At 38.6% G+C, this 17,648-nt stretch overlaps 1 protein-coding gene across 1 annotated transcript in view; it reads left to right on the plus strand.

The window, feature by feature from the left end:
• Positions 1-17,648, plus strand: part of UNC80 (unc-80 subunit of NALCN channel complex) — a 240,046-nt gene that overhangs the window by 208,100 nt on the left and 14,298 nt on the right. Inside the window, exons 56-63 of the mRNA XM_006140105.3 lie at positions 1,045-1,168; positions 2,108-2,233; positions 3,467-3,590; positions 4,320-4,526; positions 5,952-6,136; positions 6,725-6,890; positions 10,950-11,129; positions 15,055-15,193. Of these exons, the coding sequence (XP_006140167.1) occupies positions 1,045-1,168; positions 2,108-2,233; positions 3,467-3,590; positions 4,320-4,526; positions 5,952-6,136; positions 6,725-6,890; positions 10,950-11,129; positions 15,055-15,193 (1,251 nt within the window). The remainder of the gene's footprint in view (positions 1-1,044; positions 1,169-2,107; positions 2,234-3,466; positions 3,591-4,319; positions 4,527-5,951; positions 6,137-6,724; positions 6,891-10,949; positions 11,130-15,054; positions 15,194-17,648) is intronic.

The following is a 17,648-nucleotide window of genomic DNA, read 5'->3' on the forward strand; positions in this document are numbered from 1 at the left end:
AAAGGAGTTTTGGGTTTCCCCCCCCCCCCCAATAGGGCACGTTCGCTTAGTGGAAAGACAGGAAAAATGAGCAATCCCCCTGCCCCGCCCCCAGGGGAATGGCCTTGCCACAGTGCCTTCTCTTCCAGTCTCCTCTAGGGATTTTGGACATGCACACACATATGCCTGGCATCATTTCAAGTCAGAACTCAAACCGCAATTGACCATGTGGGAGGAGTCTAGCACCTTAACCACTACACCACCTGCTGGCCCTTACATTCCCATTTTGTTGTTGTAGAGATACCATTTTGGTAAAAAATGTAAGCTTAGAAAATATACTTATGTAAATAGTGTTGATATTAGCAAACCCCAACCTATTTCATTTGCGGCCACAAGGGCAAACCTTTTAGTATTGGAACAATAACAGTCTAGATTTGCCTTTATTACAGAAAATTCTATGTCCAAATTGGGTTACATACCATGGTTTATACTACCATAGGAAGTAGCTAAAAAATATCATTTAGTGGCAAGCCAAGAAAGAATACTTTTTAAATAGCCTTTTTTTTTTTTTCTAATGTGATCTTTTGGGCAGGAGTTATGCCATATAATTCCAATTAGTTGTCATTTAGTATAAAAACCAGTGGGATCATGTATAGTCTGATAAATAGATCTGAGAAATACAGCTGGGGTCAGGTTAGTTCTATTGGTCATAATTACTCCCATGATGGTGCTCTTAGAATAGTAGTATTGGGACCCATTCTCACAACTAAAACCAGAGAACTTAAAATGCAATCCATTCATCATTTCTGTTTTTTCTTTAATAGATTCTGTCTCATTAGTCGAGTGGGGCAGGAGTGCCTCTGCTACGTTCAGTATCTTCTTCCCCTCCCAGTATGCTCTGTACTTTTGGAACAACCTGGGTAAATTTCATCCTGTGTGAAGCACTTTGTTGTCTCAGACACACATGCTGTCTTAGATGGCATCAGGATCACTGTCTCATTCACTTGTTTCAGACTGTCTCCAGAAGGGAGCCAAGCTGCTAATGGCTCCTATATTGTATTCCAGGCGACAGGTTGAGTGGGAGCCTGCCAGCAATTTGATTGAAGGGGTTTGTTTGACACTTCAGAGGCAGCCAATCATATCCTTCCTGCCTCACCTTAGGTCACTGATCAATGTCTGTGTCAATCTGGTGAGTAGCCAAGTGGCAATCTTATGAAACTTTGCAAAATTTAACTCTGCTTTTGACTTCTCTGAATTGAAGATTTACAGGTCAACCACTTTGTGCCCCTACCTATGAAAACAGATGGCTCAGGTGACAATGAAAATAGTGAGGTACATTTCAAGGTGGTGCGTGGGGAGATACAGGGGCCCATCCCTAGACAGATGGGAGTTTAGTGTGCTGCTTCCCATGCACTACTTTGACAATTCACCTCTTCAAGTTGCGCTGAGAGTTGAGGGCTGCCAGTTGGAGAGTGGGGTGGTGGAGAATGCACAATTGGCTAGAAGTTGAGGTAGTCTGGGGTGGGGGAACTTAAAACAAAGAAGTTTTTTGTTTTTTTCTTTTATAGTGCAACATGACACTATCAGTTGGCCAGTCTAGCATTTATGTTAAGAAATAAAAATTTTTATGTCATTTATGTAATATCTAGAGTCGGGTCATGACAAGGTTTTGTACAATGTGTAGAAACCACGTTAGAGCATTTCATTGAACAGGATCTGCTGCTTAACTAGTTGAGCAATAAACCTGTAGTCGGAATGCCTAGTGCAATAGAGCTGTTGCCATCATCATTACTGTCAGTATTTGCTCCATCAAAGGCTGTTGACTGCATTCCTTCAGATCCACAAGTAAGTGTCCAATCTCCTGATTAGAAGAGCTTTTCAGTTCATCCTCCATTATTTACATAGTTAGCTGCAAAGAACATTCTACAAAACCTTGGCTGAATCCAGTATTATATTTGATCTGACTCCAGACATTAAATGCTTTCAGAATGAGGCAAAAGAAAGAAAAGATTCAAAGTAACATGCCCAACCTTCAATTTTTATTATTATTATTGAATGAGACTCCTTTACTACAGTTGCATGAAGTTGCAATAGTCAAGGCTGGTCATGTGCTCTGTTTGTATTTCAGGTGATGGGAGTGGTAGGACCTTCCAGTGTTGCTGATGGATTACCCCTTCTTCATCTCAGCCCTTATCTCTCACCACCTCTGCCCTTCAGCACAGCTGTTGTCCGGCTTGTAGCATTGCAGATACAGGTGTGACTGCCTTACCTGTTTGTCACGCTCATTAAGTTGCTGGTTGAGGCACCAGATCATGGTGTCCTCTTGTTTGTTTTCTGCAAAGGCTGGGCAAAATCTGTGAAACAAAATGTAAACATCTCCAAACTTACAGGTTTGGAGCGTCAGCCCTGAGCTTGGCCCTAAGTTGTGCTTCTGTAATTCTTCTTGAGATCTCAAAAATAGCAGAGTCATTCAGTCCTGCCACAACCTCAGGAACCACTTTGGTTATTTAAAATATGCGCCAAGATTTTCAGTCTTTAAAGTGTGTGCAAATTAATGGTTCACTGGTAATCAGCTCACAATTATTAATTAAAAGAGGCAGTAATATTCACAGTCTGGTTTTAAGTTATTTTCAGAAAGAATTTAAATATACAATTCTTTCAGATGTTATTACTAGGCTTTGAATATCTTCATTTTCTTTAATGATTGTGGGTTGAATACTGTGAGTATGTTTTTTTAATTCTCCCACTGACTTTCTGAAAATTATAATAACCATCCCCAAAGCAAAAAGTGCAGAATTCCAGTTCCCCTGCCTATTTCTGGGTGTCATTCCATTTTAGAGAGCAATAAATCATTTAGAAAGCTCTTAATCAATGGAAAGTATATGATTTATATTAATGAATAACTGACCTGATAATTATCTGACAACCACGCTTGATGGTACATCATCCAGAGAATGAATAAATGGTAGAGAAGAACTGGGGCTACCATGTACAAAAGAAAAATAATATCCCTAAAGTGATACATTGAATAACCTGTGTACAAAGATCACTTTTTTTTTTTATAGTGCTTATTGCTTCCTGGCTTGGAGAAGGTCTTAGGCAGGGATCAGAGGACTTTTAAATAATTTCCAAATGGAACAAGTGGCAAGTTCTAATTTTCTTCCTTTTCCTTCATCTCTAAAATATTTACTGATGGACACATGGAGGAAATGAATGGGGACACAAGGATGTTTTTGTATCTGACCATAAGTATCATAAGTTTTCACTTAATATTTAAGATGTTATTGTTTTTTTAGGCATATAGGTCTGAGTTGTGTCAAGCAAATGGTAAAGTATCAGTGTTTAGTGACTCCTGTGTGCTACACAGAACACAACTGAACTCATAGTTTACAGGAGCAGCCAGCAGGGAGTCACCATCTGTATAAAAACAAACATACTAACTGGATATGATGGTCAATTAATCTTTTTTTCTATTATTGCTGCACAGGCATTAAAAGAAGATTTTCCTTTAAGTCATGTGATCTCCCCATTCACCAATCAAGAGCGAAGGGAGGGGATGCTTTTAAATCTACTCATCCCATTTGTGCTCACAGTAGGATCTGGAAGCAAAGGTCTGATTAATTTAACTAAAGGACATTTATCACTGTTGTTGTGGTTTTGTTATGTGTCAGGCTGTTATTTCTTTTTCCTTTTCTCAAGAAGGCCCTCACTGAAGTTGTTCTGAATGATTTACATAGGGCAACCTTAAGAAATAAGAACTAAGAACTCTTCTCTCTTTTCAGTTTAGCTACCCTGGGATAAGAGGTTCTCTTCTCTACTTTTTAGAAGAAACAGCCTATCTAAAATCATTTCAGTACCAAAAAAATCAGGAGAACACTGCTTCAATTCAATGAATAAAATGGTATTAGTTGAGACACAATATGATGAGAATAGCCAGAGCAATGGACTTTGTAACCTACTGTCACTGGGTTTGGCAGAAATTCTATCACTATCATTCAATTCCAATGTGTTTTCATTACTTTTCCTTCTTAGGTGATTTTTCTTTTAGGAAAAGTTATCTCAAATATAAGGACAGTTCATTATGAGTATTTGCAAAAAGGAGATTGAAATGGTAAGCGGGAGTCTTGACTGAGAACACAAGCCCTTGGGTACCAACTGCTCTGGTGCCAGGAACGCTGTTTCTGTCTATAGGAGAAGCTGCACTTTGTGGGAAACACTCAAATTTCTAGGGCATTCTAGTTTGGAACTGGAAAGAAAGTTGAATTTTTATGTTTAATATGGAAAGTTTACCTTGTGACTGCATTTCTTTCCACTTCCCTCTTTCAAACTCTGCCCCTCAGATAGCCCGTGGCTGGAGCAGCCTGAGGTACAGCTGCTCCTGCAGACGGTCATTAATGTGCTTCTGCCACCGCGGATCATAAGCACATCCAGGAGCAAGAACTTCATGTTGGAGAGCTCCCCTGCCCACTGCTCCACCCCTGGAGATGCAGGGAAAGACTTGCGCAGGGAAGGGCTGGCGGAGTCTACCAGCCAAGCAGCATACTTGGGTGGGTACTTGTGTGTGTGTCAATGTGTATGTATGCATATAAACACATGGATGTACTTAGTTAAGCTCCACCTCAATACAGAAAGTATCTGGAGAGAACCCAATCCAGAAAGTATTTTAAGAAGCCACTTAAACAAGAAACATTATCCTTGTCAAATGGTCTGGTTTCCTTCAGTAAACATAAGCCAATAAACAAAGTATTTCCTATCTGCAGAGTCTAAATGATTCGATCATTTTTATGTCTTGGCAAGTAAGGAAGGCATCTGCAATAAGGATTCCTTCTTGTGGGACCAGCAGGTGGCATGAGTGGTTAAGGCACTGGACTTCCACATGGCTGAACACAGTTTGAGTCCTGAGGCTTGAAACTCACAATGGGCACATGTGTGTGCAGACACAAAATTCCAATAGCAGAATGAAGGAGAAGGGATTATGGTGTGGCCATCCCCCTGGGGGAGTGATTTCTCACTTTCTCTCTGTCTCTGTCTCTCTGGTGAGTGCCTACACCCTATAGCAAAAAAATCTCTCCAAAAAAAAAGGATTGACCCTTGTTGATTAAATATAAGAAACACTACTGAGGTTGGATAACTGTTATCAGATCTAGACTCCATCTATGATAATACACATGGACACTCAGTTGCACAACTTGGGTGGAGTGAGTTAGAGTGAGATTGGGAAGGGGACAGGGAAAAGAAAAGATTTACTTTTTCTCACTTCACACACTTCATGGTTTTATTTTTTTTTTGACATAGGACACATGCACTCACCAAAGAGAGACAGAGAGAAGAAAAGTGAGAAATCACCACCAGGGGAGTAGCCATAGAGCAATCTCTTCTCCTCTAGACTCCTCTCGGGATTTTGGGGGTGTGCAGACATACACACACACATTTAGCATGATTTTCAAGGCCGTAGGTCTCAGCCATGTGGGAGCCTTAAACACCAGCCACCCTCTGGACCCTGGTTTTTGTATTTTGTTTTTAAATGAGTGTTTCTATGCTTTTAAGAAAGGAAATATATGTAAAATATGTAAAACATTTATGTTTTGGCTGAGGATATATGTGATATGTAGGTATTACCATAAATCCACTATGAGGAAACGTTCTGCAAAGTAAAATGTTAGCCATGTATCATCTTTGTAAAACATTTCTCTTTCAATTCTATGGATGATATTGCTCTATATTTTCCAAAATAGTACTGAGATACACCTAAAATGATGTTGTTCTTCTTAGGAGAATCGAAATACGTTTACCATACAAATTTTTGTTTTTGTGTCTAAAACGCTCTTGCTCAGAAGTGCATGTTAAGGTTTTGGAAACAGAGAATTTAGAAATTCAGAAAATTTGCTGATGTATAAAAGGCTGTGGTTGTGGATGGAGTTTCTCCAAAGCGTAAGTCTGCAGGCTCACTTTTCTCTCTTCCCGGTGTGAAGCACTGAAGGTGATCCTCGTCTGCTTTGAGAGGCAACTGGGAAGCCAGTGGTACTGGCTGAGCCTCCAGGTGAAGGAGATGGCTCTGCGGAAGGTGGGAGGCCTGGCCCTGTGGGACTTCCTCGACTTCATCGTACGGACCCGAATACCCATCTTCGTGCTCTTGCGCCCCTTCATCCAGTGCAAGGTGTGGTGTGTGCTTCTCCTGGAGGCCACAACCCCCCATGAATGTACTGTTCTCCATGAAGGCAGGATTATAGTTATGTGTGCTGTATCCAGTTAATAGGGCCTATTAATATCATGCTTGATAAGAACACAGCCCCAAAAAGTATTTCAGAACATAAAATTTCATGTTAGAAGCACCTTTACAGTGTGCTTCATTAAAATTTACGAAATTTTGCCCTCTCCCCTCATCACTTTCCAATCTCTACAAAAGAAAAGAATGGTCCAATGGAATGGTCTAGAGAATGTTCTCCTGTTCCAGTGGTATGACTAATCTGATTTTAAATACACATGAAAAATATGAGATACTTAAAGCATGTTTTCTTTCTAAGACCTTCAGTACTCTTCCATTTCTTCGTCCTTTTTATGCCCTGATTTCTGAGAGTAATGACTCAAATTATTTATTAGGTACTTCCTGTATAAACCACCATGCTAAAATGTCACATGTATTATCTATTTACTCCTCACAACTGACGATTGAGTAGGTACAATAATGAGTCCATGTTGCATGTGGGAAAATTGAAGCCCTGAGAATGCTATGCCTTTCTTGTAGCTTTTGGCCCAGCCAGCAGAGAACCATGAAGAGCTTTCTGCCAGGCAACACATTGCTGACCAGCTGGAGCGGCGCTTCATTCCACGCCCTTTGTGTAAGAGCTCACTCATTGCTGAGTTCAACAGTGAACTAAAAATTCTAAAAGAGGCAGTTCACAGTGGATCAGGTGAGTGTGCATGGGGGTATTTCAAATTGCTTGGATTAATGAAATTCATAAACTACAGAGAATCCCTCTGCCAAGGTCACTGCTGGTTTTGGAATTATGTTTGAGTTGGCCATTCTGGTATAGTGGTAGGTTTGACCATATGATTATTGTCAACAACAAAACAGAAATCAAAGGACTATCATAAGAGTTGAATTTAATTCCTTTGCTAAATATTTTTGTCAATATTCTTTTTTATTTTTATTTTTATGTTTTTATTAATTATTTTACATACTTTCAGTGGGCATCACCATAGCATACAAAATGTGATTTTTTAAGCCATAATACACTGTAAAATGGCTTAATCATACATGTTATTGTCAAAAAATAATATTCCATTTTTCGTTTCTTATAAATATATATATTCCCCCTATTTCTCACCCTCTGCCATTTCTTATCCTCCCCCCACCCTGTATCTCGTTTCTGCAGCTGTTTTCCATTCCTTTATCTTTCCCACATTGTATTGATTCACAAAATATCTTAATTAATCTGAATATTTTCAATAGTAAATTCTGCTGATATATACATATTTGTGAACAAAAGTTGACTTTAGGCATGAAACTCTGTGGGTAGAATGAATATACCATAAAATAGCACATAGCCGAGGCTATATAGCTTACTGTGGTTACTAAATGTATTTTTTAAATATTTTTTTTTAATTTCAAGAAAGGCAGTTTTAGCTTTAATAAATCAAAATTTTAAAAAATTTTAAGAGAACTTTGCTTAATACTTAAAGCCAGGAAACAGGTTACGGATTCTGTTCAAATAGTAAGTACATGGACCTGTCCACAGCTCAAGAGAAGACAAAACTCCTTAACACTGGAAAACAAAGCATAGACAAAAGTCATAAAAGTCATAAAATTCTATTTCACCACTTCGAACTCATGTTCTTTATCTTCTACTGTGGTCCGATCTTTCTGTTTAAATTCTGGAAGATAATGTTCAACTCTGGACTTGTCCCTACCATTAAGCTGGCCATTTTCTTAGTTGTTTTAGAACTCTTATTTCTGTGTGTCTGACTTTAGCTTTCCTGAGATAGCACTTCCTTCAGAACTTCTTGGAGAACTGGTCTGGTGTTGGTAAATTCTTTCAGGTTTTGTTTATCTGAAAATGTACTTGTCTTCTCTTCCCTTATGAAGGATAATCTTGCTAGATATAGTATTCTTGGCTGAATTGTTTTCCACTCAACACTTTGAATATATTTTCCCATTCTTTCCTTGCTTGCATTGTTCCGATGAGAGAGGTCTGCTATTAGCCTGATAGGATATCCTTTGTAGGTAACTTGATATTTCTCTCTTGTCAGTCTGAGTATCACGTCTTTGTTCTGTGGTTTTGGTTATTCTGGCTATTATGTGTCTTGGAGAGCTTCTTTTGATCCTATTTGGAGTCCTTTGTATTTCTTGCGTTTGGCTGGATCTTTGAATGCCTCTCTAGGCTTGGGAAGTTTTCCTCCAGGATTTCACAGAATAGATTGTCAATGTCCTTATTAGTCTCTTCACCTTCTGGGATACTGATTATCCAGATGTTTGGATGTTTAATAGTATCTAGTATTTCTTGTACATTATTCTCATTTTGGGGGACCATTTTCAATATTACTCTCATTTTTTGGTGTTATTTCCTCAGTCTTTTTGGTCGATTTTTCTAGGTCAGTGGTTCTGTCTTCTACATCTGAGGTTCAATCTTCTGCATGATCTAATCTGCTTTTAATACTTTCAAGGGAGGTTTGATTTCTTGTATTACAGCCATCACCTCTAACAGCTCCATTCCATTTGATTTTTTTTTTTTTATGGTGTGTATTTCCTCTTTCAACTTTCGCAAGAACTTCCTCACCTCCTGGAACTCATTGGCCATTTTCTTCTAGTGTTCATCTTCTCTTCCCTCTCTGTTAGTTTTGACACTATGAAGACTCTAAATTCTTTATCAGACATTTCCATGAATTCCATTGTACTGTCCGTGGATGAAGAGGAGTTATTCTTTTCCCTTGGGGGTGACATATTTTCTTGGTTTCATGTATTTCTTGTGCCTCTGCAGTGCTTTCTAGTAATTTGATGGGTTGTTTCTTCCTAATTTCTAGAATATCAATCTGAGTGATCAGAGGCACACAGGAGGATGTGGTCTGCAAATTCTTTGGCATTGTGTTTTTCTTTGGGGCTCTACCAGGGTAAATTCTCAGCAGAACATCTTCATTGCTCTTATCTCTGAAATCACTAGATCTCAGCTTTCAATATTCATTGTAATAGTTCTGCTCTTTCTTGTGTATTTAATTAGGGTAAATAAACTGCTTACATTCTTGCCTTCATTTCCTTTTGGAAAAAAAAAAAAGAAGGGAGAGTCACATTTATTGGGCACCTATTATATGGTAGATTATTTCACAGACATTTTTTTCCTTTAATCCACACTAAAAGCTGTATAAATGAAAATCCACTTAAAGAATGAGGAAACCAAAACTCAGTAGGGGTTAAATAACTTACATACATATTGATAGATAGTGAGAATAGGGGATTTTTAAACCAGGTCTGGATGATTAATTACAGAGCCTTTAACTTTTAACAAATTGGAATGAGGAGAGTTAAATTAGAGTTGGCAGGGCTAGGAGGTACTTCCTTTATTCCAAGGATTTCTTTTTTCTTTAGAGAGATTTTTAGTATAAGGTGTGAGCATTCACCGGAGAGACAGGGAGAGACAGAGAGACAGTAAGCAAAAAATCACCCACCAGCAGAGAATGGCCATGCCACAATCTCTTCTCCTCCATTCTCCTCTCAGAATTTTGGGCACACATGCCCCTCCTGAGTTATAAGCTGCCAGGTCCAGGACTCGAACCGTGGTCAACCACATGGGAGCCCACCAACATACATCATTTGCTGGTCCCTCGAAAGGTTTTATTTGGGACTACACTGTTCATTTTTTTTGGGGGGGGGGGGTTGCTACAGGGCGCATGCGCTCGCCAGAAAGACAGAGAGAGACAAAGAGACAGAAAGCCAGAAATCACCCCCCAGGGGGGATGGCCATGTCACAATCCCGTCTCCTCCATTCTCCTCTCTGGATCTTGGGCATGCACACACATGTGCACAGTGTGAGTTTAAGCCACCGGGTCTGGGACTCCAACCGAGTTCGGTTAACTATATGGGAGTCCAGCGACATAATCATTATGCCAACTGCTGGTCTCATACACTGTTTACTTTTTACAGTGACATTAATAGCAGATTACCAAAGGAGGAAAATAATTCATTCTCTGCCATTAGAGGGCACTCATTACCCATTGGTAGACTACAGTTTATATTCATTTTCCTTCTCGCTTTTCTTTTCCTTTGTTCCTTCTTTCCTTCTTACTTTCCTTCCTTTGTTCCTTTTTTCCTTCCTCCTTTCCATCCTTGAGCCTTTACTCTTGTTTTCAGATATGTTAAAGACAAAATTTTTGACAAGTACAATCTTGGTAAACTCTATACACTGCTATTCAGATATTCTGCTTTATAATAAATAATCTGACATAGAACCAAGGGCATTTTATAGGTTGTAATTTTTAGAAAAGGAGACTGAGAACACAGCTTAGGTTGTGTATTCTGACTTTGATTTGAAGGTCTATATCAGACAACTTCTTTATTACATCTGTATGTCATGACAGGTAAGGGCAATTTCTCCGTAAAAACTGGAAAAAAATTAATTTGTACTCTACTGGCCTTGAAAAATGAAATAGAAAAGCAATAAGAGAGGAAGCAATGTCACAGCATTTTACACTGTTATAGATGTTATGTTTTCACAGGAAAACTATTCAACTTTTCAGTGGCCAATACTACTTTTATGGGCCTAGTACGCTTCCACTGAGTCACTCTGCTGGTGATGTTATTTTAAAACAACATTCCTACCTCCATTTGCTACTTTATCCTAAAGATCTTTTGCCTAGGACACAGTATTTAACTTATCTTTCCATAAAGATAAAAATGGTCAAGGAGGAGTCTGAAGTAAACACTTGTCTTCTTTCAAGATTCTCACCAAACATTTCCTTTGATCTCTCCTTCCTTCCAGCCTACCAAGGGAAGACATCTATCAGTACTGTGGGCACCTCCACTTCTGCTTACCGCCTGAGCCTGGCCACCATGTCCCGCTCTAACACGGGCACGGGTACTGTCTGGGAGCAGGACAGTGAGCCCTCCCAACAGGCTTCGCAGGACACCCTGAGTCGGACCGATGAGGAGGATGAGGAAAGTAGGTTACCCTGAAGATTCTGGGTGGGGGATGCAGTTTGGTCATCTGAGTGAGGGCTTGAGCAGGATTTCTGCTCTTCCAGCCTTTCTCAGTTCTATTCCCCTGAAAGGATCCAAGATGGAATTGGGACTGATTTCTAATGCCTGCTTATTTATAAATTCCTGGGTATACATGGCCATTTGGAAAGAATTCAGGCAAAAAATAAATCTATAATGACCCCTAAAGTTTCTTGAGCTTACATAGTTAACATTTTCTACTAAGTCTCATTTAAATGATGGATAAGTAACTAAGAGAAAAGTTTATTCTCTTTTTCCTGGACATCTTTGTTAAAGGGTTGATTAGCACTTACATGACCCTCTTGGTCAATGCATATGCTCAGGACTCAGAAAAGACCAGTAGGCTGTACCAGTCAGTATGTAAACCAACAGGCTTTCTTGAGGGGATACAACCCAAATTTGAGTTACAGGATTCCCCAGTGATTAAGTCAGTCCAAGAGCTTCTAGTACATTTGCTTTGATTTGGTGTTAACAGATGAGGGGAAATTCATTTAAAAACCACTTCACATGTATGCCTAACAGGAATAGGTTTTAAGACGTAAAGGGAGGAAAGTAAAATGTTGTGGTTATTAAATTAAATTTCTAAATTGCCTTGATACTTTCCAGTTATATTTTAAGACAATCTGATAGAACATTTTAGCAAAGTTGTACTGTCAATGACCTAAGAATGACAACAAAATGTAGATCTCCACTTCCCAAGAAAAGCTTCTCCATACCAAACAACAAGGCTCACTCTGAACTAAATTAGGTAGAGGAAATGGGAGTTGAGGTTAGAATATTAATCAACTAAGATGAAGCCAAGTATTTTAATGTCCCACTTTAGTTTGGTGTGTAGGAGAGGAAAAGTAATAAATGCTTTGTCAAAACACCTATCAGTAATATTTCCAGTAATAGTTCAGGGTTAGTGAGATAAGGTGATAAGCATAATTTCCTGAACGTACCTATAGCCATGCATGGATCTAAATCACCCTGGTGACTGTTCATGGAAATACACCTAAAATCACAATTAGAGCAACCTTGAAAAATCTTGACAAAGAAAAACCAAATGAGAAAGACAAGGATCAGTTGTGTAAATATCCACTGAGTCCTAGTAACTGTTCAGCACTTAAAGTCAAATCCATTTTTCTATAATGCTTGAATAGTTTGTCCCAGCATTTTTATTTGATGGGAAATAATACTACCTATTTTTTCTTTCTTTCTTTCTTTTTTTTTTTTTTTTTTTTTTGCTATAGGGTACATGCATGAGAAAGAAAGTAATGAGAAAGCACTCCCCAGGGGAATGGCCATGCCACAATTCCCTCTCCTCCATTCTCCTCGGAGGATTTTAGGCATGTGCACACATGTACATGACATGGTTTTCTTTCTTTTTTGAAGGTTTTTGTTTTCAGCTGCATGTGCTCACCAGAGAGACAGATACAGTGAGAGGGAAAGTTAGAAATCATCCCCCAGATGCCGCAATTCCTTCTCCTCCATTCTCCTCCTAACATTCAGATACTAATGAGGCAGGGGAAATGTGCACTCATGTAATCTTCTTCCACCAAACAAATACTGGGGAATTAGGTGCTGAGTGATGTACGAGTTTGAACAATTGGGAAAAATCAATGAGATCATTGAAAGGCCTTTGTAGAAATAGCTCAATCGGGGACTAGCAGTTAGCGTAATGGCTGTGTCACTGGACTCCCATGTAGTCGACCGTGGTTCGTGTCCCGGACCTGGTGGCTTGAAACTCACTCCAGGCGCATGTGCATGCATGCCCAGGATCTCGAGAGGAGAATGGAGGTAAAGGGACTGCGGCAGGGCCATCCCTCCTAGGGGGTGATGTCTCGCTTTCTGTCTCTCTGTCTGTCTGTCTGTCTGGTGAGCGCACACACCCTGTAGCAAAAACCTCACCAAAAAGAAAAAGAAAAAGAAAAGAAATAGCTCAATCTACCCTACAATGTTTTTTACATTTTTAAGGCACATTTGCTCAGTCTCTTTGTGAACATACAGAAAAATGGCATATCATTCATGCTATAGCAAGAGTAAATTTCAAGTCAATCAACATATAGCAAACTAAAATTTCTAGCACTTTATTTACTTATTTGACACATTCTTGCTATGTTACAATCCTCCTGCCTTAACCTCTAGAGTAACTGGGACTACAGTTTGCAAGTCACCAAACTCAGCTTTTAGGGTGGGCTAGAAACAAACTCATCCCTTTCTTGGGGCCCTGCTAAGTAGCAGTATCCATCAGCATGTACTACTGTGACTAGGTCATTAGTACTTTTCCTATTCACCTTTTTTTAAAAAAAAAAAAAAAAAAAAAAAAAAAAAAGGTTTTTGCCATAGGGAACATGGCAATGAGAAACAATGAGAGGGAAGGTGAAAAAAATCACCCCTTCCCCTGCCAGGAGGAATGATCATGCTGCAATCCCTTTTCCTCCATTCTCCTCTTGGGGTTTTGGGCATGCATGTACACGTGCCTGGTGTGAATTTCAAGCTGCCATATCCAGGACTCAAACCACAGTCAGCCATGTGGGAGTCCAGCACCATAACCACTATGCCACCTGCTAGCCCCCATAACCACTTTTTTTTTTTTTACTTGAAATAAGTTTAATTAAAAATATGGTCACCTGGGGGACTGGCTGCATAGCATACTGATTGAGGTAGCCATATTCTATGTGGCTGACTGATGTTTGGATTCTGGCTCCAGTAGCTTGAGAAATACACTGGGTACATATGTGCACCCAAAATTTTGAAAGGACAGAGAAATGGAGGAAGAAAGACTGAGGTGTTACCATGGCACATTAGAGGATGCTTTCTCTCCCTCCCTCTGTCTTTCTGTCTCTCACTGGCAAGCACATATAGCCTCTAGCAAGTAAAAAAAAAAACAACATATTATTACCTGGGTTATTTTAAATAAATAGTGCCAGATGATTTTATATGGTAGCACATCTTTGCTAAAACCCAATATTTTTACTGAAGCATGTTTAATGTTCAACAGCAAACAATATTAGAATGAGGCTACTTGGAACAAATAATGTGCTAAGGTTGACTTTCACAAGAATTTGAGTGCACTAATTTTACTTCTCTGGAGAAAACAAAATCACATAACTAAATTTTGAAATTTAGGTTAAGATAAGCATTTACTTCTGAACTTTACGGGGTTTTTTGGTTTGTTTTTTGTTTTTTGGAGAGGTTTTTCGCTATAGGGCGCGTGTGCTCGCCAGACAGAGACATAGAGACAGAAAGAGAGAAATCACCCCCCAGGGGGGATGACCATGCCACAATCCCTTCTCCTCCATTCTCCTCTCGGGATCTTGGGCATGCACACACACGCAGCCGGCATGAGTTTTAAGCCACCAGGTCTGGGACACGAACCGCGGTCGACTACGTGGGAGTCCAGCGACATAGCCATTACACTAACTGCTAGTTCCATGAACTTTATGGTTTTTCAAATATTTCTAAAATATATCTAAAATAGTCTTTCCCTCAGTAGACTAGGATTCATGAACTGTACTGAATGCAGTTTTTGAAAGTCAAGGAAATGACTTGACTCATCCAATAATATAATCCCTTATTGAATGATTACAGGAATGTTTTTAAAATTGTATGCTTTAGCTTTTTTACAATCTTTAATCTTTAGATGCCTGTTGACTTTCACAAATAATCTGGTTGTAAAGATGGATAAGAAATTTACATTTATTATCATGAAGGTCGTTTTATGTGAAACATCTGTACGAAGGGATCAATGATAATTTAGTTTTAGAAATAGCCCTAAAGCTATATATCAAGGATAAGACCAGGATGGAACTCAAGTACAGCTGTGATTGGGGTTTACTGCTTGGTGATCTCATTTTTATAACACTCTATTCCTTTGTGTCTTTCAGATGACTCTGTAAGCATGCCCAGTGTGGTAAGTGAACAAGAAGCTTACCTCCTGAGCACCATTGGAAGGAGGCGATTCTCCAGCCACGTCTCTAGCATGTCTGCACCTCAGGCTGAGGTGGGCATGCTACCAAGCCAGAGGTAAAGAGACACCACTCTCTTATACTCTGCGTCTGAGGGCAAGGGTAGAAATGCAGAACAGAGGCTTCTGTTATCCTTCAGAAAGTGAAGAAGCAAGCAATGGTAACACTGTTAGGTAGGCCACTTAACAATGGGTTTTTCTATAGGTTCCTACAGACAACAATTTGCATAGTTTTCAATGCCAGGCTAGTAGAAGGGATCCCAGCTTTTGATCCATGCATTGTCTCTCTTTTAAAAATTCCCATAAGTAGATACATGTTCTTTCTGATGTCAAATGACATTCTTATACTTCAGATTTATCATTAGGTAAACTAATAATACTTAAGAAGAGTATAGAATTACCTTGCTATATTTTGTGAAATTTAGGATTCTGATTGTCATTAATATTCAGTCAGAGATAGTGACTTTTAACCAATTAGAAAAGATTTCTATCGTTATATGTGACTTGGACAAATCATTTAACAACAGCCCATTTTTTCCTCTGTGAAATATGGATGTTGGCTAAAATGACAACTTCTCTATGTACAATTTTATGATTCCATGTCTAAGTCCTTTTAGACATTTTCCTTACATGTTCTCTGCCTCCTAGTAAGATAAGTTAGGGAAACACACACACACATACACACACACACATACAAACACACACACACATACATACACACATGCATAATACATACACATATTATGAAAATATAATACAGAAAACAATCTAACATCATAATATGACAGAACATTATCTATTTAAGAACTAAAATTAGTTTTACTTAATAAACTCTTTCAAAGAATTGGTTTCGCATGATTTTAAGTAGTTTGTTGCTTGTTGCGAAGACCTATATATTCATTGTGGTAAATTTCACACATAGAAAATCATAAAAGTCAAGGCATACTGTAATGTTCAGATAAAACCAATTTATATGCAGAAGTAATTACTCTATGCCCAAACCTTGAGCAAATGGTTTATGAACTACACAGACAAAATTTGTGAAGCAAAGCCTAGATTCAGAGAATATCAAAGAAAAGGGAAAAATAATAAGACATTTAGTAAGTTTTGCATTCTTTTTAAGAAAGCAATATTTCATGTAAGAACTACTTAATTATTACAAAGATGAATAATATAATACATAAGAGTTCCTGTCACTGTAAGTGAACCTTTTACCTCCCATTTGGCAATTTTCCTTTGAAAAGAAAATCTTATGAACAAAATCAAACAATGACAGGTCCAAAAAAAATGTGTAGTCACATAAGCAGTTCATATTGGTAGCTATCAATTTATTTCTAATAACTAGCAATGTGCAAGGTTATATCAAAATAAAAATAGCTATTTGTTTAAAAGTTTTACTTATATTATAGAATTTTAAGACTTTTAATTAGAGTGGTTTTTTGTCTTTGTTTCTTTTACCTACAGTAACCAAACCATCAACTCTCTTTCTACATATCCATCCAGGTCTTAACTCATTTCCAAAGGTTAACTCATTTGTCCTTTTATACTAGAAATCTCGGGAAAAAAATAATATAGTTAAGCCTTTGGGGCTTGAGTCACATTTTGGAAAATGATTATAGGTAATACTGTCTCCATACTTTAGGGAAAGTGAACCTCTTTCTTGGGAGAAAGACTATTTTCATAGCATACAGTTAGGTACACCTCAACTGGGAGCAGGTACTCCAGTTTTCTAAATGACTTAATTCCTTCCCATTTATTCAGTACCTTGGGAGTGCTTAGCTCAATGCTAGGCACCGAAAGAAAGACAGATAAAGTATGAGTTAATGTTCACAAATCTCAGTTCAGCTACATCCAGATAAATCGATAAACTATTTAATTATTCTCTCACCAACCTGACAGGTTTCTTCTTTTGGCATTTACAATTCAGTCACTAGAGGATGGAGAGTAAGGAGGTAAATGCAAGTTCCATGTGAATTTCCCAAGATATCTTCCTTCCATTTGTTTACTTGCATTTTCATTGCAAAGGTAGCAAGGGGTGTTGGGCTCTTTGCTTTTCTCAATGGCATCAGTTTCAAGAGTTTGGTTATGGCCATTCATGGTAAGTGGTTTGTGTATGATGATGTTAGAATGCACAGGAAAGAAACAGGGCCCTCGTAAAGAAAACACCATAAGAAAGATTGAAGTCAAAAGGTTACCAAAGGAATGATAATTTCATCTTCTATTGATCCATTCTGCAATGCCTTTTGGAACTCACATGTCTATTTGGAGCTCATTTTAACTCTTGACCAATAAACAGATCACTCCTCTGAGAGTTGTGCCCATCCAAAGTCCTTCCTCCCCCATTGCCTTGAGTCCTATGTCTTGACAAACCCAGCACAAGGTGAAATGGTTGACTGTCTCCTTTTCCTTCCTTGTTCTGTTAAATTTATTTATTTATTTTTGGTTCTTGGAAGCAGAAAATTGCATGCCTTTTTTTTCTTTTCTTTCTTTTTTTTTTTTTTTGCACTTTCTTTC

This window comes from Tupaia chinensis, unplaced genomic scaffold (genome assembly GCF_000334495.1).
Source record: "Tupaia chinensis unplaced genomic scaffold, TupChi_1.0 Scaffold000018_1, whole genome shotgun sequence".
NCBI classification, from domain to species: Eukaryota; Metazoa; Chordata; class Mammalia; order Scandentia; family Tupaiidae; genus Tupaia; species Tupaia belangeri.